Source organism: Temnothorax curvispinosus, unplaced genomic scaffold, assembly GCF_003070985.1.
Source record: "Temnothorax curvispinosus isolate PA1 unplaced genomic scaffold, ASM307098v1 QBEX01010810.1, whole genome shotgun sequence".
Lineage (NCBI taxonomy): Eukaryota > Metazoa > Arthropoda > Insecta > Hymenoptera > Formicidae > Temnothorax > Temnothorax curvispinosus.
Window position 1 is genome coordinate 74,677 of NW_020220590.1, and position 21,033 is coordinate 95,709.

The window sequence follows — 21,033 nt, forward strand, 5'->3', positions numbered from 1 at the left end:
GGAGACGAGTGAACTTCAGAAATGTTACTCCTGGTGCCTTGATAACTCAATCCGCGGGGAGCTAATAATTCTCCCTTCCGATGCGAATTGTTCCCTTAATATCGCGGCATAAAGTCTTTCCATTTAACAATATTATATTTCTGACATTATGCATCAGTCGCTAGGAAAACTTTCAAATTTTATTTCGAAAATAAACCATACGCAGAGAGTTTTTAACTATTAACTCGAGAAAATTAAATTTTAGAGATAGCGATATACTTCACTGAAAAAAAGTTTGGTTAGAATAACCTAAGGCTTGGTGAAATAGCTTCAACTAAAGAGTTTAGTGATTATGACGAAATATTTGGTTAATGTTAACCGAATTTGTTAATATTAACCAAATTTGTTAACATTAACCAAATATTTCGTCATAATCACTAAACCCTTTAGTTGAAGCTATTTCACCAAGCCTTAGGTTATTATAACCAAACCCTTTTTTTCAGTGTTGTTTGGATATTTTCAAATTATTTCTGTTTAATATAAAATTTTTATTTGCGATGTAGATAATTAAAGCTAAAAATTAAAATATTATTTAAATTAATTTCAAAGAACCTGCAATTTGCACAAAATGTATTTTTTACGCTAATTTAAAGATCTCGCATGGATGTGAAAAATCGTTAATATACACATACATCTTCTTGCTTGCGAATACGTAAGAGAATTAGTACTTTGACGGTGATTTGTTTCCACCGAGGTTGGATTCTTCGTCTCCGGAATTAATTAGTTTACCCAGAGACTCCTAGCAAGTGTTATTCCGCCTGCACGCCTCATACATTTCCCTGTATTTTCCGAGTCGCGAGGACCGTACATCGTCGCCTCGTTTACAGGCTTTCGCTAAAACTGGAACGAGAATAGACCGCGAAGAACGGTTCTTCACCCCTTTGTTTTGTCACCCCTTCATTCCAATGAGACTGTAACGATATGAGCTCACGGCGGCTTTGCCAAATTATGACAATAATATCACTTAGAATCGCATATTGCGGGTCTCGGCGAAATTTCACTTAAGCCGGCGATTCGCGAGATCGGCGCGTACGAACCCTCGACGTGCGACTCCTCTAATGTTCAGTCGTTCTCGAAACAACCGACTTTAACCTACGAACGAGCCGCTTAACGACCAGACTTTTCCCACTCTACCGTACACCCTAATTCCGCCATTTGACTTTCTTCTTCACCTCTTTTCGCCATTTTGCACGAACCATTTTAAGACTAAAATTGAAATCGACATAATTTCAACAAGTTAAAGTTAAATATTTAACATATATATTATATATTTAGAATTGTCCAGTTGATGCACTGATTATCGCGTACACTGCACACAAAAACATAAAATTATTTTAAAATATCTTACTTTCGCGAAGATCTTAATTTCGCTTGTAAAAGCCTAATTTATATATAATTTATAATAATTATTAACATCTGCTTAGAATCTGCAATTTTTTTTTTTTTTTTTTAATTCTTGATCACATCAGACATGAAACATGTTTAATGTTTAATAAAATTTGTTATCCTCTCTTGCAAGAAAATTGTCTTATTCCTCTCGATATCATTTTGATCGAAATTCAAAGTTTATTTTTAAAACAGATAAATCGATTTCTTTTATTGATCTTCAGTCACTGAGAAAACTAAAACAGGATTGAATTGTCTTAAAAGAGTTAACTATTTTAGTTAACTTTTTCCTTGCAGTAAGTATAAAGTTTCAGGCGCGCAAAGATTAACTTTAGAATATTTTTTAAACTGATCACTACCTACTCTTCGCCGTAAACTTAAAAACAGAATTAAGGGATTTTCTTGTTTTTTCTTACTCTTAAAGTTTGCAACATTTACGTTACATTCATTTAATTGCATTAATTATTTTTATTAATTTTTAGTTTCTTACGTTGTTTTTGTACTTTGTGATTGTCAAGTTCCTATTTTGAGAAATTTTAGTTAATTTCTATCTCAGATCTCTCAAAGCATCTTCACCCAGATCCTTGCAAACCTCTTAAGCCTTAAGCGTCGCACTTAAGCGTCATTCTCACGACGTCTAACGGATAAAATGGTGCGCCTCCTCGAACTCTCCTTTCAGAAGTCATACGATAAACGCGCGAACGTCTCGCGGGTCTGGAATGAAGCGCGTCTTATTGAACCGCTTCGTAACTCGATTAAAGCCACTCCATGCGCGCGAATAATAATAGCGACTCATTAAAGCTCCCGAAGAGGCGACGAAAGTCTTCGGGTTTGCGCTTCCATTTGTGAAAGAGCGTTTGATTGGGAATACAAATTCGCGAAAAGGGAACTCGTAAAAATCGGAGAGAGAGAAGTGCACGCGAATAGACGAATCAAAGGAATTAGTTTAATTTTCTGGAGAACTTTATTGATAACAAATTCAAAGTACATATACATTACATTTATAGGTTAAAATATAAAGTACATAATCTCCATATAATTATATGAGTTGCAAAATTTTATAATGAAGAAATATGAAATATTGGTCCGTGTAGATATTTCTCCGTAAATCCAATCGAATCAATATTTGAGAGTTGAGTAAATAGCGTTATTATTTGCACATGTAGCATTAATTACCATTAATGTTAAAATATTTCCTTCAAGTAGATTCAAAAAACACATCTAAAATAAATTATACCATTACTTTTTATAATCTTTTACCTTTTAGTATTAAGTATTTTGGTAATAAATTTTAATTTAAAATTCTTTTAAGATAAAAGCACCAATATTTTTTAACTGGCAATTTTAAATGACTTTATATCGCTTCTTTTTAAACTATAAATTAGAGACTTTTTTAGAACTAGGTGCTATATTTGTATTAATAATATGGAATAGCTTATGTATCCGCACGAATACTTCTTTGAGATTACAAGGTTAGCTTCTCAAGTTAACTGCGTTAACTTGAAAAGACGACTAAGTTGGAGAGCAGTGGGATGTATGTAGAAGAAAGTGAAGCACGATGAAAGGAAGACGTCTTCGCTCGTCTAAGGGAGAGGTACTAAAAGCCTCGTCGAATTCTTCCCGTTTGCGCACCTGACGACATGAATTTTGATTTGCAAATGAAATCTCAACTTCATCGGGAGTTTCGCGCCCGGCAGTTCTCTCTCGGCCGCCTTTGTTTTCGGCAGCTTTTCATGACGAGCTGCACCAATTATACGGACCATTCTCTCATCCCGATTCCTTTCATCTCCGCTCGTCTTCCATCTCGCTCCATTTTTTTCTCGATCTGTCCTTCTTCCCCTATCCTTCGTCGTCGACATCGATCTGCATTTCCTTTTTTCCTATATTAGTCGAGAACTTCCGCGGAGAATGTCGGACAGAAAAGGAGCCCGGCATGAAATTCGCGAGCGAACTGAATTCTAATTATCTCGGCGTTTCTTTCACGCGTTCTCCGCGTTCCGCTTCTTCCTTTTTTTTTCCTCTTGCGTTCGCCGCACCGCGTCCTTCGTTATGCGCTACCGCACGTTGCAAAAAACGCCGCATCCTAGAGACAGGACGAAAGTGGAAATCGACATGGAGTGGAAATCAGAAAAGCGAGCGTCCATGCGCGGGAGTCGCGCTTATGACCTGTACGTGATTGCCATTGAAATGCTTTTCTTGTTGCGCATAGTAAAAATTATTTTCTATCAAATTGGATTATTGATATTGGTAGAGAGAATGTCTGTACACAAGTTTCATTTATTTCAATAGTATAAACCTAAGTAAATGAAAATATATTATTGAGATAGAGGGAAGGGGAAGAGATCGTACAATTAACGTTACTAAATTTGAATAGGCAAATAAAAAAATATAAAAATTATTTTAATACGATTTTCAAAGTTTAAGATTACACGTATAACTTTTCTTGGAACAGGCTAAAGATTCTTTGGCAAGATTGAAATTTTTAACAAAAATTTAATCTTCTATTCGCTACAATATTTAATATGTGTCTAAGTCTTTGTTTAAAACTCTACAATGATAGCTGATTACGTATGTGAGAAAATAAAATTGCATATTTTATGAGCTTTTTTTTCTGATGAGTAGTTTTATTTTCTCCACATATTTTTGATGCTTGTTTCGGCGGTATCGAGTAAATTCATAAAAACGGGTTTTTCCAGTGAGGCCGCTCAAGGTGGAGATTTTGGGGAAGGACCAGATCCTATCGGCAGGGAAGACATATGACGTGAGGTGTCAGAGCACCGGCTCGAGGCCGCCGGCAGTTCTGACCTGGTGGAAATCCTCGAAGCAGCTGAAGGGACAGAAGAAAAACGTGAGTGATGCCTGAAATTCTCTCTACCTCCTTGCGTTTGCGCGCGAGGGAAAAACGTGCCGCGCTCGAACCAGGCAAGCTGCCGCTTCGCGCTTAATTGCATCTCCTCTACTTAACCGCTGTTTCGAGATACGAGAAACGTTCTCTCGATTACACAAATCCACTCTGCTTTATTACGCAGACTAACCTGGTTACTCTAATGAAACGAACCACTTCATTTAAACACAAATATTTTCGCAACGGCGCAGCGAACGAATTATCGCGGGCGATGAAAGCGTTATTTTAAAGCATTGTTGATTCAATCGGGAGCACTATTATCTTCCACCGTAGATCTTGATTGGAATGTGTATTTTTGTAACAACTATTTTTTTTATATTTTTGTTTCCTACATTACTTTATATAACGAACGAACGCGATTCGTTTTATCAACATGTTACTTTAAACACACAAGGGCCTCCGTGATGAAAAAACGAGCGAAGCGAACGAAGATTGCTATCACTATTTTTTCCAATAAAAAAAAGGCTGTTATTTCAGAGTATTGTTAATTTACTTGGAGGCTATTATTATTTTATTTCGTATAACTCAGATTCCAATCAAAATCTTAATTTTCGCGTGTGCTATTTCAGTCCTCGTCCTTCGTATTACTTTATATAACTGTCGAGCTGCGATTTATTCTATCAACGTCTCGAAATTGAAATCTTCGATTCGCCACCGCAACCGCCCGTGCACGAAGGGATCGGAAATCGCAGAATCTCCCTCTCTTTCTCTCCCTAGATTGCGATAACATACATCCCTTCGCAATATCAATCACGCGAGAGCTCGTTCGTGGCGCCTGCAAAATCGACGTAGCGCGAAAAATCCGTCTCTCTCCCGCGATTAAACGTGGAATAATAGGAAGGGTGGAATAACGTTGGAAATAATGACGTCGACGGAAGACGATGCTGCGTTGCGCGGTCTCTTCGTCGCAAACGACAGCGAAACGCTTCTGGCGAATCAATCCTCGTCGCGCTCTCCATCCATGGCTGAGCGAAAATAAAAATGACAGTGTCTCGATACACGAAATACTGCTGGGAGCTCTTCGCTCGCGACGTAAATGGGAACTCGTGAAAATAAATTCACCTTTATCTCGCGCAATTTCTGCTCTCCATGAATAGCCCGTCTCTTTTTTATTCTTACGTTCAGTTCTTTTGTGTTTTCTTTCTGCGTTTTTTATACCTCAGATCTCTGCAACGCCTTTGACAACTTCTTTGCTAATTAAGAATTTATATGAAAGAGAGAAGATCTGTCGTCAACTTCATATGTACATTAAAAACGTCACAATGTATTATACAGGTGTTTCGTCTTCGTCAGAACGTCAGTACAATGGGCGTATACCTGAAATACTACATTCGCACCGAAAATGCATATTTAGCTAAAGCAGAGAATTAATTGTAACTGCAAACACAAAAAGCGATTTGTCACGTAATCATGGCATTAATTAGCAATTAATTCTCGCTATTCCCTGGGCTTGTATTATTTCGTATGTCGTCGTAATTTTATTTTATCCGCATTACGAAGCGACGTAAGGAAAGAATAAGAATAAACCGGACCGTATTTCTCTAAGTCGTTTGCTTTGTCGCAAGGAACACTAACGGCGATTTTCCATCGTCAGAGTGATCTCGCGCTAGAATGCAGGAAGAAACGAGGTCATTGCGGCTCTTTGCTCGAAGGTGGATCAGCCAGCAAGCTCGTAAGATCAGAAACGTGTAACGAGCCCAATGACAAAAAGCTCAATCGACTTTTATACGACACTACTGGAAAGATTAGGCCATACGCGCCATTATACTGACAAAATTCGCTATTTCTCCCTTCCTTGGGCGAAGAGACGATGTCTACATAAATGGGTTTCCGGTATAGAAACGATGGAATGGAGATCCCCTGACGAGGTTGTTTCTTCGGGACGATTAACTGGGGGAGATTGGACGCGCCCCTTATTCGCTATATATTTATCCCCGCGATAATTTGGAATTGCACCTCGAGGCTACATCCTGTATCATCTATGTCAGCGATTCTCAGCCGATCGTCCGTGAAAGCTTTCCCCGGGGATTTGTAATTAAAAGTTCTATCTATAACAGCGTTTGCTTCAATCAAAACTTTTTCTCGTAGACTCTGTATGTGATAATTGAAATAATCTTACGACTTATTTCCTATAATAGTTTGAAGGATGCTGTAATATAATCCATATTATTATTTGCATTTCAAATTCACATTTACAAACGTGCAAGTAACTAAATTTGTAACTCAATTTTTTAATGATATCTGAATTGATGTGATATACGCCATTAAAAGAAAAAACTATATTTAATGAATATCAAGATATTTTTGACGTGACTTTTAGAATGAAAATAATATTATTTAGCCATGATATGATTGTGATATTAATACATCGAGATAAAAATAACCACACGAAATCGGGCGATCGACAGTTTCGTTAGCACTATTCGCGCCCCAGTCTTGTAATAATAACACGTTGCGGGCGACAACCGGAAATAATCGATTTCCATTAATAAAAGATCTCGTAAGCTACTTAGCGAGCGAGGATACGCGCCGTAAGTTTTTACGCCGCAAATTGAATTCGAAAGTTTCGCTTTGCGAAAACTACAGCGAATTTCAAACTGTTAAGGAACAACATGATGTTCGCCAGGATCGCGCCGGGCTTCCGCCGCGGCGCGATAATATCTCGGACCGCGTCCGATAATTAATTGGATCACGGGGAACTGTCCGCCTGATAATTGCGATAAGTCCTTCCGTGGGATATTACCTCGCGCAGTGGTGATTATTTCCGGGATATTTTTCTCCCTTTTCCTCGTTACACGTCCCGGTTTTGACATTATAAGCTTGGCAATAGCACCGCTCGGTTACAAAATCGGTGACGCACCAGATTTTTAATATCTCGTGTTAGAACAAACCACCCGAAGAGAGAACAAAAAGAATTTTTACTTCGGTAACGTTCCAAGTTATTTCCGCGTTAAAGAGCCGCGAACGTTTCTCTGACCGGATAAAGGTTCGATCGGTATTATCCCGAATCCCGTTATTGATTTTACATTGTCACGCGTTCGCACGGTTAAGGCAGAATCGAGAATCGTGAGAAATGCGTTGGACAGCGACGCGGAGAAAATTTTCCGCGTAAAGAGGAATGGCTCTGAAAAAAAAAATACCTACTCGACGATGCGGCAGGCGTGGTAGCGTGCCAGCGACAGGGATCGTAATTCTCGACGTGTTCTGTCTTACGTATTATCGTGGAGATCGTTTTTCGCGTCGGCTGGCATAACTTCAAGCCACTCTCCAGAGATCGGAATAAAAATCTATACCGATTTGCTTCCCTTTGAGAGAGAATTTAATCCGATGCAGTGGAAGCCGCGGTTAAGTGCAAGTCGATCAATAGATTGATCGCGGACAGAATCTCGCATTATGTATGTATAAAATACATATTTTATTTGCGTCCTTTATAAAATGAACGTTAATATGTTATTATCGAGATATTATATTATTCAGTATTATATTTTCATTATCAAAATGCCTGTTCAATTAAATCTATTTTTATTAATATTGAAATATGACACATATAGGTACTAAATACATTTTTTATGTATTTAGAAATAGAATAGATTAAAAATATTTTCTTTGTTTCTTTTTATTGAAATTGGAGAGAGAGAGAGAGTAAACTCTGTCGGAATTTGGATGGCTCTGTGAACTGTTGAAACACGGCTAACGCAATTCCATTCAGTCGGGATTCACTCGCACGATCTCGCACTAATTTTAGGTTCTATTACTTCTGAAAGACGTACATTCGTCCATGCGCGTCGAAGGGTTTCACGAATGAAAAAGCACTAAAAGTGCCTGTTACAGATAGAGATTAAACACGAAAGCGTACTACGAGAAGACCGTTTGTCTAATTATACGTTGGCATCACATAATTCGCCTTTGATGATTTTTTCAATACTTGATTCTTTTCGCTTTTTTCGTTCACAAATATCGAATCATTCGATGCCTGGTGCACGGTTGACGTATAATGCTCATGCGTAGAATTCTGTACGTGGCAGATCGGAATTTTGATAATAATTTTTACGGCAGGGGATCTTTGTGCAAGACGGTTCAAAGAACGTGCGCGTTCGAACATTCCTCTGTAACATCCATCTCGGACTCGTTGCCAAGCTCGTTCCTTAAAGCGTCCCTTAAAGGAGATCGTCCCGGATATCGGGATAACAGTCGGCAAAATCCTCGGGGATGAAACAGAGAGGCGAATAATCGCGGAGAAAGTTTCTCGTATGTCGGCCAAACTGGGGGGGCTCGAAAGAAATCGGCTGCCATCTTATAAATCCAGCTCGTCTTTCCCCTCATCGTCGGGACAGGTAAAGTCCTAACGTCTTTGATCCTCTTCCCGCGGGAGACGCTACAGCGAAAGAATTTCACGCAGATATTCTTTGCGATTTGACGGATGGATTGGACTTGCGTATCTTCGAGATAAAATCGATAGGCGATAGCTTTACTTCTCTCAACTTGTAATTGATAACTTAATTATATCGAACAAGATACGCGTTTTTCTTCACAGCTGTCGATCTAGAAGCAGAGATGATGCTTGTTTTAATATCGAGACGTAGCGAGTTGCAAGCAATAAGATTCTTTCTTTTTTAAGACAACGTCTGTCTTTCTCTCTCCTCCATCTTTCTCTTTTTCTCTATCTCTCCGGGATAATATAAGAGAAAGTCATATGTTGAAAATATATAAGAAACATCTTTATTGCGAGGTACTCGCGAGAACCTTTTATTTCACCCTAAGAAGGATTGGATTCCCCATACACGTGCCGTGTACGGGAAAACGTATTTTCCTCTCGATTATGTCGGCAGAAAGACGAAGAGTATATTTACGAAGAGGGACGATGAACTGAGGGTTCTTTTATATAAAGACTTCTAGCAGTCTTCAGAGAGTAATAGAACGTATACAGAATACTCCACACTTATTCTGCAAATCTGCAGCTATCACTATTTGATAAATTCGGAGTTGATTTTTCGCTGAAAATTCCGCTAAGCGGAAGAAGCTCATCATTCCCAAGACTCCTTTTGAATTTCTGAATTGAATATCTTTTTTTCATCATTAAAATTTATATATATTGTAAAATTTATATACAATTTTATTTAAAATATGACTTTAAGTTAAGATCGAATCTGAAGAAATTGATTTAACGTTTTAATACTGAAACAGTTTCTCTAAGTTGGCTTTTAATACTTAAAATTGGAAGATAATGCAGTATATCTAGCATGCTCTGTTCATTCAAACTACTTTAATTAAAATGAGAATGTTATTCCAATGCAGAATAGTCGGTGTACCCAATCTCTTGTAAAAAAAAAAAAAAAAAAAATCGACTCGAACTTTAATGAAATCAGCACGAGAACCTACAAATGCGAGCATTCGCATAACAGAATTGAGTGTGTTAGCCCCCAGTGCGCATTCGAGACAAAGCGACTACGTGTACAATTGTGGCAATTAATTAGGATATTCGTACGCTTTTAAATTATTTCCGTTAAAAGAGCATCACGAGCGCGGAAAATTTTTACTGATTGTTGTAATTTTTAGTAATTTAGTTACCTTTTGCTGGGATGTTGTTTCAAAACAATGCGGAAATTAATTGAAATTGTTTGGAAAATTAAACTCAATAATAAAAACTGCACGTGATAAAAACATTACACTGTATCTGCTTAGGTGTGCATCAATTTCACATCAGACATGTTTTCTCTCATTCAATATTAAATGGCAATCGGCATTGTTCACTAATTTTGTAATATTATTGTTTGTAATAAATAAAGAAAAAGTTTACACCGCACACAACAAGTTAATAACAAAAATCAATAGAATAATTGACATGCGTCGCGGAAATGCACAGACAATTTCAGAATTATTCCGCACCACGATTTTTCATCTTTCAAATTTCGATAATACGGTAAAACTATCGATACGGAAGATACTCGGTATCCAAAGCCGAATATCGCGAACGTCCGTGGATCTATCGAAACATTTTGACATTTTGCCGGGTGATTGCATCGAAAAGCCACGACCGTGTCGTCGAAACAAATAAATCATCGGTCATGTCAGGATCTTGTCGGCGCGATGAATGCCCCGTTCCGACCGGGAAAATTTTCATTAAACGGCCGGTCGTTAAATAACGCCGCGAATATTGCAGAAAGAAAATATGTACATAAAAAAGAAGGGTATAGGGGCATGTGTATGCGCGGAGAGAGACGCACGAGCGGACGGCCGTGATAATTTATCGGCGCGTCGATGCACCGGCGCGACTGAATTAATAGTTTCATGGGGGTGACAGACAGCTTGATAATAATTTATCGGCGCGTCCGTGTAATTGCGATCGCGAGCCATCTGGGAGCGTTGGATTGATCGGGATCGGTGTCATCAATAATCGTCGCCGACGAATGTATAATGATGCTCGAGGAAGTGTAGCCTCGAAAATCGGCCCGCATGAATTGCATAGCATTGCGTGCGCGTTTGCTAAACATGTTTGTCAACACGCGTTCGATCACTGGCCGGGACAATTGTGTGTTTTGGGATAATTAATGATGGCGAATGGGGATCACGGATCGCCTATAGAAATATTTGTTCGCGTTGCGCGCTCCTCTTCCCCCGCTTAAGTTCAATTATAATTAGATACGCGATTTGAATGTTGCCAGTATCGGCGCATTAATTTCGAATACATACATGGAATTTAGAATAATTTTAGGAATCACTGTTGCAAGCCTTTATCATCGAAAATGCTCTGGAAAACAAACTCAAGAAAAAGGATACGCCGCGTAACAATTCAAATATGGAACTTTCTCATAAGCTTACTTTAATTTGACTCGCGGATCTTATTAAAATATCACGTTCACCAAGCGCGAACTTGCCTTGTTAGAGATTGTTATAGAATGACGCGTTACAGAAAGGAAACATGAAATTCTTTACTCGTTAATCGATTATTGGAAAAGCGTACAAAGAGGATATTCCATTAATCGAGGCACTCTTGTGCGACCAAACGGTTCTCGTGGGGGATGCTGGATCGATCCGAATAAAATGGATAAACACGGATCGGCTCCCTTTCTCTCTCTTTCTCTCTCACCCTCGTCTCCTTCCTCCTTTCTCTCCCTCTTTTCGGGGTTGATAGCCCGGCACTATCGCGCCGTTTTAAGGGAATTGCTCCGTGTTTAATCAGACATCGCCGGTCCTTGGGTTAAGGCATCACCGACGTTGTCTTGATGGCGCCGGCAACGGCGATGGCTCGGATGGCGATGCCTAATTCGTGGAATCTATTAGTCTATAGGGAAAGAGCCCTCGCGGGCAATCACCCTCACGCGTGTTTGGCCATCTACGAGAGAGATGGTGGCGACGAGAGTAATAACGATAGTAACGACGACAATAACTGACGCTTTGATGCAGCGTCGTGACGCACGCGAGCGTTCAAGAAAAGGTAGAAAGTCTACATAAAAGTACGCGAATAAAAATCGATTTATATTTTCACGTGACATTACAGCATTTGCTGCCAATCGAAAATTTCGTGGAATTTTATTTTTATGTGACAGTTCTATTTATCCGAAATGCACGTAATGCAAATCGAATATCGAAAACGACAAGTGTCGGTTATTACTTATACTCATGTCTAACGCTCGTGATAATCGAGAAGAGAAATCTCAAGTATAATAAAAATAAACTTAAATTACAAAACTGATATTAGATATATTTGTGCTCTTTGTTTGGTATTGATATTCATGCAATACATATTTATATTATTAATTGAAGTGAAAGGGAAAGACGTTGAAAATATTTATTTTTTAAATAATAGATTATTACCAGAAACTATTTCTTAAGACTTTTCGTCTTATATATGCATATAATACACGACAGCGGATAATACCTTTTCCGTGAAAAGGTATTATCTTATCGCGTCAGTTATGCTACCAGCGAATATAAATTGACCTTAAAACGCTTCTCGCGCCTACAAGCATGCACTCGACTCCTATGTAAATTAACCCGCTCGAGGATAAACGTGCCACACATCTGTTAAATACGTTATCAGGTAGCTGCCAGGTAGACAAAGGCCCCTTGCAGCTACGTACGTCATAAAAAATTTATGAAAGATCTAAAAATCGTGCGTCTAAAAGGTAGATCTTTTTCCCATTTTCCTTATTTGCCAACTTCTTTGATGAACATTTAATGCGTCATAATTTTTTATCTCTCAAAATATAATATCTATAGCAATTAGTTTATAAATTAAAATTTCATTGAACTTCGCTGGAAACCGGTCTAAAGAACTTTTTAATTTCAAGGATTATTTAAAGTATTGAAGAGGAGAAATAGCTCAGAAAGGTACTTAACGTGGAAGTCGTTACCAGTCGTTAATTTTAAACGAGTGTAAGCCAAGAGGAGGAATTCTAACATTGAAGCAACTGGCAAACGACTTATGTAATCGCGTTTGTAGATTACATCTTACCAGGTAAAAAGAAGCGCTAAAGTAAATTTCGGCATACATTTCGCTACATGAAAGCAAATGCATTTACTTAACGTTAATACCCTTTTCATCTTTTTTATCCGCACGGTTGAAACATCACTGGACCATAAGACTGTCTTCACGCTTGCTCGAGCTGTACTACTGGATTAAGGAGTAGTAGTACACATTCAACGTGGCATGGGCGGCACGCAAAACGTGACGATCCCTCAACCATATTATTTTTACGGGATGTTGAGTACGAATGCGTCGTGAGAAAAACACCGGGACGTTCCGTATAATCCGTCTCGGTCTTACTCTTTAATTCCAGTTGGGGTATTTCAGACATACTGTTTTTTATTTAGTTGTACAAAAATTATAAACGTTCTCATCCATCGAAACTCTTGTCGTGTAGAAATTCAAATAATTGTTACAGCGAAACAGTATAATGATTCTGAAAAAGCCGATATTTCATATATTCTTAAAATCTTTTTTCTTCCTTTCTAGCACGTGAAAATATTGATTGATGGCAAATTATTTTGATTCGGATTCAATTTCGGATAGAATCGTAGTTCCTCTGTAATAATTCACGGGCAGATGGGGGCATCTCGAGTACTAATTTGTCGTAGTTTCGCGCATTATTTAGTCGACGGATTTTATCATCACGAGTTATTAGACTCACAGTTTTATCACGAGCCGCGTCGCTCCGCCAGTGGAAATATGCCGCACGATATCTCGCCCGACGAGAAATATGCGTCACGAAACGAAAGTTCCATTTACGCGCGCGCGGCACGCGGTGAATTATTATTTTTCGACCGGCCGGAAATTTCTCATTGTCGGCATTTCACAGCCGCTTTCGGTATGTCGTCAGTCTCTCGTTATTCGACTTGACAACAAAAAATGCAAAATCCAATATTCCTTGCAATTTTTGTAGCATTTTTTCGGTCGACACTTGTATTTGTGAAAAAATCCTCTCTTTCCTCTCTATTTTTTTACTCAAACTATTAACGATATAGTAATAGACATGAAAGTAATCAATGTGTCGTGCGCATGTACGTATGTATGTATTTATGAGAATAATCTCATAAATAAAAAGTATCGAAAAATATCTTTATTATAGCGTTTTTCGGTCATTTTTTCAGCTCAATTTGACAAAATATAAGATCGCCACGTACTGGTCACATTTTTCCAATAATAATTTGCGTTTATTTGATTTCTAATACACTTCACATAGCTCGATAAATTCGACGAATTCCAACAGCATGTTCCTCATTTAATATTCGCGAGAAGCGCAAGGCCTTTGTCCTCGCTGCGCAATTTTACGCGACAATGATGACAATCATGAGGAATTAATCGGCCGCATAAATAATTTCAATACTGCGTTATTATATGCGGAATTTGATCATGAGCCGTCGCGCGAAGAGCGACAGGAATTTATCAGAAATATAATAATCGTAATAGTGCAGCATATATAGCGTCGTGCGATACGCGAGCGAGTCCGAAAAATTGTCCGAGACAAACGCAATAAAGATAATATAACGAGGCACGGCGAGATATTACAGGAGTAAAATGATGGCCGTTTACGCGCGCACGTTTACAGAAACAAATTAAAAACCTCATCTCTCTTGGAAACTCAACGCTTTTGGATATATTAAAAATCGCTCGCGAACAACGAGATATCCGTTGCTGCGCTTTACAATTAAAAGCTCATTCCCTGCGGAGCTTATTTGACGAGAAAGCACGTGTAATGAAAGCGGTCGTCGCGCAATTTGCGCGCAGTAAAATTTATTACACGAGCTTTCTGCTAAAAGTTTCCGGCAGGCATATCTAATTGCGAATACTTGAACGACATTGTGGAAACGAGTACGTCTAAGTGCAGATAGCAGCTTGAGTCAAATGGCATTTATATGAATAGGCTTTCTTTTTTATTTTTTTTTAGATTCAGAGATTTCGAAAATACTTGTTGGACGGACTTGTTCTTTTACACGCATGCTGCACTTGCTACATGAATGCACTTGCTCAGATCTGTAAGAAAAATGCGTTAATTTTTTTCGACAATTTTATATCAATAATTCGATTGACAGTAGAGCAGACAATGAAAGCAAAAGGATCGGAGCTCTCGGTTGCAATTTCACCGCGTCTTACATTCTACCTCGTACGAGGCGGTGGCGACTTTCTCCAGTGGTAACACTGGCTACTAAATTTTATCGAGTCCACCACGGTGGCACTAAGCCGCATTTACGTACTTCAACGTTCGCTGCTGCTTGTGACAGCAATAACCTGAAAGGCTTTCGATGCCAGCAGCTATCTATCTCGTCGCAAGTCTGTGATCCGGTCCAAGGAGTATTACTACTGGCTATTGCGTCGGCCAGAAGGCGAGCGTGACTCGTTGATGCGCACATGTGCTCTCCTACGCACAGTGGGCCAAAACGGCAATCTAGCTGGACAAAAGTCGATTTTTGAAGATTAATATTTCTTAAAATAAACGATTATATTTTTAAGAAAGATATCTGATAGTTCATTTTCTACAAAATATTTACCATTTACACTTGTAGTTGTGTTATAACAATCATTTGAATACGTCCTATAAATGTCATCTCGCAAAACGTTAAATCATTACCTTAGCAGCGCTTGAGAAAGAAAGAAGTATTCTGCTTATATTGAAGAATATTAAAACTTCAAATTAGATAAATATAAAGAAAGGTATATATTTTTAAATTTTATTAACAAATTTTAATAATAGTTTTTTAATAATAGCGGTATTTTAAGTCAAACATTGCCGATTTTTAATTATAAAATTTTCAAAGTATGAAACTTAGAAAGGTCTACAAAAAAAACGCTGTGGATTGCTGCCGTCATTTTACCAGCATATTATTCCTTAGACATTTCTGAGTTTTATCCTTGAAAACTAGCTGCCACTAAGTGCCGCTCTCATAGATACAGCGTTTTTTAGAACTCGCAACTCGTCCGTTTGCGTAAAGATACACGAGACGGTCTCGCGCTGCGCGTGTACTTGGCGAGACTACCGCGTGTCTCTTGATATTGACATCTATCTATGGTTATCTATAATTGCTGCAACGGTGTACGATAAACAATATTAACAATAACAACGATGACACTAATTCGCAAGTGATAAACGGACATAAAAGTCATGTGAAAGAGAAAGATAATAAATAAAAGTTATAATAAAGAAATATGGAAATAAATAAATTGTGAGAAAAATAAAGACATAAAAAAGTGAAATGAATAAGGCATGTCGAAATAAATAAAATGTAAAATAAATAACTATAGATAACCATAGATAGATGTCAATATCAAGAGACACGGTAGTCTCGCCAAGTACACGCGCAGCGCGAGACCGTCTCGTGTATCTTTACGCAAACGGACGAGTTGCGAGTTCTAAAAAACGCTGTATCTATGAGAGCGGCACTTAGTGGCAGCTAGTTTTCAAGGATAAAACTCAGAAATGTCTAAGGAATAATATGCTGGTAAAATGACGGCAGCAATCCACAGCGTTTTTTTTGTAGACCTTTCTAAGTTTCATACTTTGAAAATTTTATAATTAAAAATCGGCAATGTTTGACTTAAAATACCGCTATTATTAAAAAACTATTATTAAAATTTGTTAATAAAATTTAAAAATATATACCTTTCTCTATATTTATCTAATTTAAAGTTTTAATATTCTTCAATATAAGCAGAATACTTCTTTCTTTCTCAAGCGCTGCTAACGTAATGATTTAACGTTTTGCGAGATGACATTTATACGACGTATTCAAATGATTGTTATAACACAACTACAAGTGTAAATGGTAAATATTTTGTAAAAAATAAACTATCAGATATCTTTCTTAAAAATATAATCGTTTATTTTAAGAAATATTAATCTTCGAAAATCGACTTTTGTCCAGCTAGATTGCCGTTTTGGCCCACTGTGCTACGTCGAGCTTTTAACGCGGCAGATGGAAACGAGGAATAAAGAGCGCAACGTGAAGAAACGACCGCGCATTTATTTCGCCTCTCGGAAGGCGAATAGAACGAGCGACGAGCGACAAATATTCATCTTACGAATAAGACACGCATTCCTTTGTATTAAGATAGGAAATACGAAAATATAATCGCGCCTTCCTGGCATCTATTTTCTGGCAAGAGAGAATCGTGATAGAAATAGTTTTAAAAAATTCCGGCGACGCGACGTTTCCGAAACGCACGAGAAATATTCGCTATTCGCGTCGTACTATTTGAATTCTGCTGTTAATTTTATTATATAGGGCGTTCGATTAATGCATTTCTCGTTTAGCCTTAATAGCGATGAATTTTTCAAATTTTTTTTCGGTCGATAGTAGATGGTAATTTTATTTATATAGAGAGCCGGCGGTCTACAATGGAATTTCGTTCGCTTTTTTAAGTCGGCTAACTAGCGGATGACTCCATGACGGTGAAACATCGTTAACCGCGTGATACCGCACAAATGTATTTAACATGTGCGAGGCAAAGCCTTGTGGAAACCTTTCTTGCTCGGGGGCGAATATACCGGGTAACTGAAGACACAGGCGAGTTTCCGAGCGAGCGGATCCGTGCTGTGGTTTTGTCCGTACACAAACGTCGGTGTGTGTATACATTTGCGAGGTGTGTATGTACATGGAAAGATGGAAGGGCTCTCTGTCTCTATGGCCCTTCCTCCCATCCGTGTCTCCATCACGTAGGTAAGAAGAAGTTAATCCCGGACCTTTCACGGGGATCGTAACAGTGGCGTTGCACAAAGGAGTGGAATGCGCTACGCAAATTGCGTCTTACCTATACATAACGAACAATTACGTTTTGCAAATGGACAGGATATTCTGTCAAAATGTTAGTTTATTCTCTCGAGCATAAAGGATATCGATTTGAATAGAATTAATGAATTAGTCCATAAATTCAAATGTATTTGTGTAAATTTATACAGACACGTTTGGTGTCATTAATTTTTCTGATAGAATAAAAAAATTGTGAGTTAGAGAAACAAAATTAATAATAAAGAAATGTTTTCACACTATTAATTAAAAGATGACCTATATTTGATTTATTTTATTTCAAAATTCGTCAAAAATACTCACGGACTGATTTGGTGCTTAAAAAATAGTATTTTCTTCTTGTTTTGATTATCTACTGATTTTTAAAATCATTTTTATCTATTATTGCACATTATATTTCGCTATTATCCATATAGTTGTTGGCCGACTTGCGAGTCGCCCTTAATTAAACGCATAATCTTATACGGGATGCATGAGATACGCAGCAGCGTAATCCGACCATGCGAACCGGAATTTCGAAAATTCCGTACTACCGGCTAAGACATTGCCGGAATTTTCGCCGGTAAACTCCGGTCGAAGTTTTTTTGAATTCCGGGAACGTGGCCGGCACACAACCGAGACCAGCCAGCCCAAGCACCTACCTACCCGATAGGGATTTGATTTTAATTTTTCCCAGAGCTCGCCGAGTCTTGCTTCCCTCTTTTTTTATCCTTATGTTCATTTTTCCTATTGTTTTCGACCAACTCGCGCGGGAAACAGAAAGTGCGACATTAACGTAGAAAAAGTGGGTAAAAAAGCGAAGGAAAAGACAAGAAAAGAATGTAGGAAAACGGAAAATACCAGGAGGGTTGGAATTTGATGTGCAGGGCGGTGCGACGAGAAAAGGTGGATGCACGCACGCTCATGTATACGTACACACTCGCGCACGAAACCACACACATGGTCTGCATCCGCGCATATTTTCCGTCCGCGAATCTGCATGAGTAACGGTACCGAAATTTTGGGCTGTGTCGTCATAAATTCCGTGAAGAAGCGCGTTCTCGAGAGCGCGTTCCTCTGGATAGCGCGACACATATCTCGTTTTTCGTTCAAGCTGGCCGTTTACGTTTCCGTCGAGCGTACGTCGATACGATATTTGAAATTGAAATGCGGCATTTCAAAGAGCGGAGAGATATTCCGCGACTCGTTCCACGTTCTTGCCATTCTTTTTCCACGATGAGATATCAATTAGTTACAGCAATACTCATTTCGCTCGATGTATGGAAGGATTTTTAAACGGATTGATAGTTTTGTATATAAATAAAACAGCTGTATTAAAAATATTTTTATTGAAGTTTTAATAAAAGTTTAAGAATAGTACGTAAGAAAATTTTTCACTACGCGCAGTAGTCAAATAAAACTTCGCAATATTAAAAACTTACAATAATTTCCATCACGGGACACATTGTTTTTAATCGTTTTTGGTATTTTTCTGATGGTTTTACAATTCGGGATATCTTTAAATTAATGCATAACAGTAGTTGTCTAATTTAAATATATAATTTAATGTGCGCATTCTAATTTACAAAATTGCATGTAATATAATTGCGGAAGATTAATGTCCGTTGCGTAAGATTAATTACGAAAGTTCTTTCACGTAATGATACGATATCAACAGTAATATATACGAGGATACGACGTGCTTTAATAATAATATCATTAATAAATAATATCTGCGCAGCTTGTAAAAAATTCAATTTAACATTGTGACGTGTAAATTGAGAAATAAAATGGATTGAAAGGGCGCATTTTTTTCCGCTACACGATGAGAGTGAAAATTTCATCGGAGAAGCAGGACCGATGGAGCGTCATTAATGCGATGACGTGGTCGATTTTTCTCGATGGGAAAAATCGGGTATTCGCGACCCCGGCTCTCTTTCCTCGGAAGTAAACTCCGTGCGAAATAAGAAAGCATTACGCGAACTCCCTCGTGGCAACGATTCGATTGTCATGGAAATTTTACGGAACGGGATTAATACCTGGAACAGTCGCGTTTAGTCAACGAAATTCAGTGCAGTTTCGCAATTTGCATTAAATCAATTTTGTCGAGGCGAGAAATCGTCGTGTAGCGTCCCTGTTGCCGTGAATCGCGCTTATTTTCCCTGCATCTTCCGATGATATTCTAATCAGAGCGCCTGTTATCGATTTTACGAGCTCTCGAAAAAGGGCGTTCCCGGAGAAGTCACGTGTACAAATGATAAAAGAATCGTCATAAAGTCCGAGAAAATTGTGCTGTAAAAAAAAAAGAAAGAATGATATACGCGGTGACCTCAAATATAACTGGTAAATGAAAAAGCTTCGAAAATAATAATGCTAAAGCGATATTATATCCCGTAAATTTTCGACTCCGGGTTTTCGCGAGCGCGACCACGCGCGCGAAAGCAAACACGGTCACATTTCTGGAAACGAAAACGCACGTATTTATTTTAACATTTCACGCGTCCATTGTTCGCGTTTGAAAAATGTACGGTCTCACTGTTACGATAAAACGTACGCTTTGCTGGGCTGTTCGGCGCCGTGTTTAAAGTCTCGTAAACAGCGCGAGCTGCTAGTTATGTGAGACGATAAAACAAAAAATGCAGCGCGACCGCAATTTTCCCGTCACTGAGGGAGAGACGGGAGAGTGAAAAAAAAATTGGAAAGCGACACGGAAATGTTATGAAAATCGTTTATTCTCTGTACTTCTTGCGTTACGATTCGTCCTGATTGTAATCTCCATAATGAGATATTATACAAGCAAAAAACGACGATTATATTTATACTGCGAAGCAGGGATAAATCAATGTGATAGAGTAACAAGAGGTTGCAATGATATGAAATTCGGCATTATATAAATTTAAAGTTTAGTTACATTTATTCTGATTTGATGCGTTAAATGCGATTAGCCGTTAGAATGGAAATTATTTATTTATCTACTACCTTTAATCTTAATCTAATATAATTTTATATTTTCTCACATTTTGCACAGATCAACACAGATATGTCAAAATGTATGCTTCAATGTTAATAACGATTAATCAATAGAGAAAAATGATTGCAAAAAGAATTATTGAAAATTTCGACCGTGTCAATCCGCGTAAAAGGCGCGAAGCGAGCTTCGTAGGAACTTCTGATAAATCAGTATCCCGAGCGAGCAACGAAGACGAATGACTGCTATTCGCAATTGCAGGATGGCGTGAGTCTGCAATTCACGCCGACGGTGGAGGACGAGGGGAAGTTCCTGGTGTGTCGTGCCGAGAATCCGAAGCTGCCGGAAGCCGGTATCGAGGACCGATGGAAGCTGAGAGTGCACTGTAAGTACCAGGTCGAATGATGGCCGATAATAATGGTGGTGACTCGCATATTCGCGAAACGTGGCTGCGTCACGATACGAATAATGTTCTCGCTGCAACCAAGATATGTACGAGAGCTGTTCAAAAGCT

The 21,033-nt window shown here is 38.4% G+C and overlaps 1 protein-coding gene across 1 annotated transcript in view; it reads left to right on the plus strand.

Moving 5' to 3' along the window:
* LOC112460800 (basement membrane-specific heparan sulfate proteoglycan core protein-like) overlaps window positions 1-21,033 on the plus strand; it is a gene marked incomplete at its 5' end in the record, with an annotated part of 140,869 nt that overhangs the window by 54,516 nt on the left and 65,320 nt on the right. The window contains 2 exons of the mRNA XM_025025669.1: window positions 4,122-4,273; window positions 20,781-20,904. Of these exons, the coding sequence (XP_024881437.1) occupies window positions 4,122-4,273; window positions 20,781-20,904 (276 nt within the window). The remainder of the gene's footprint in view (window positions 1-4,121; window positions 4,274-20,780; window positions 20,905-21,033) is intronic.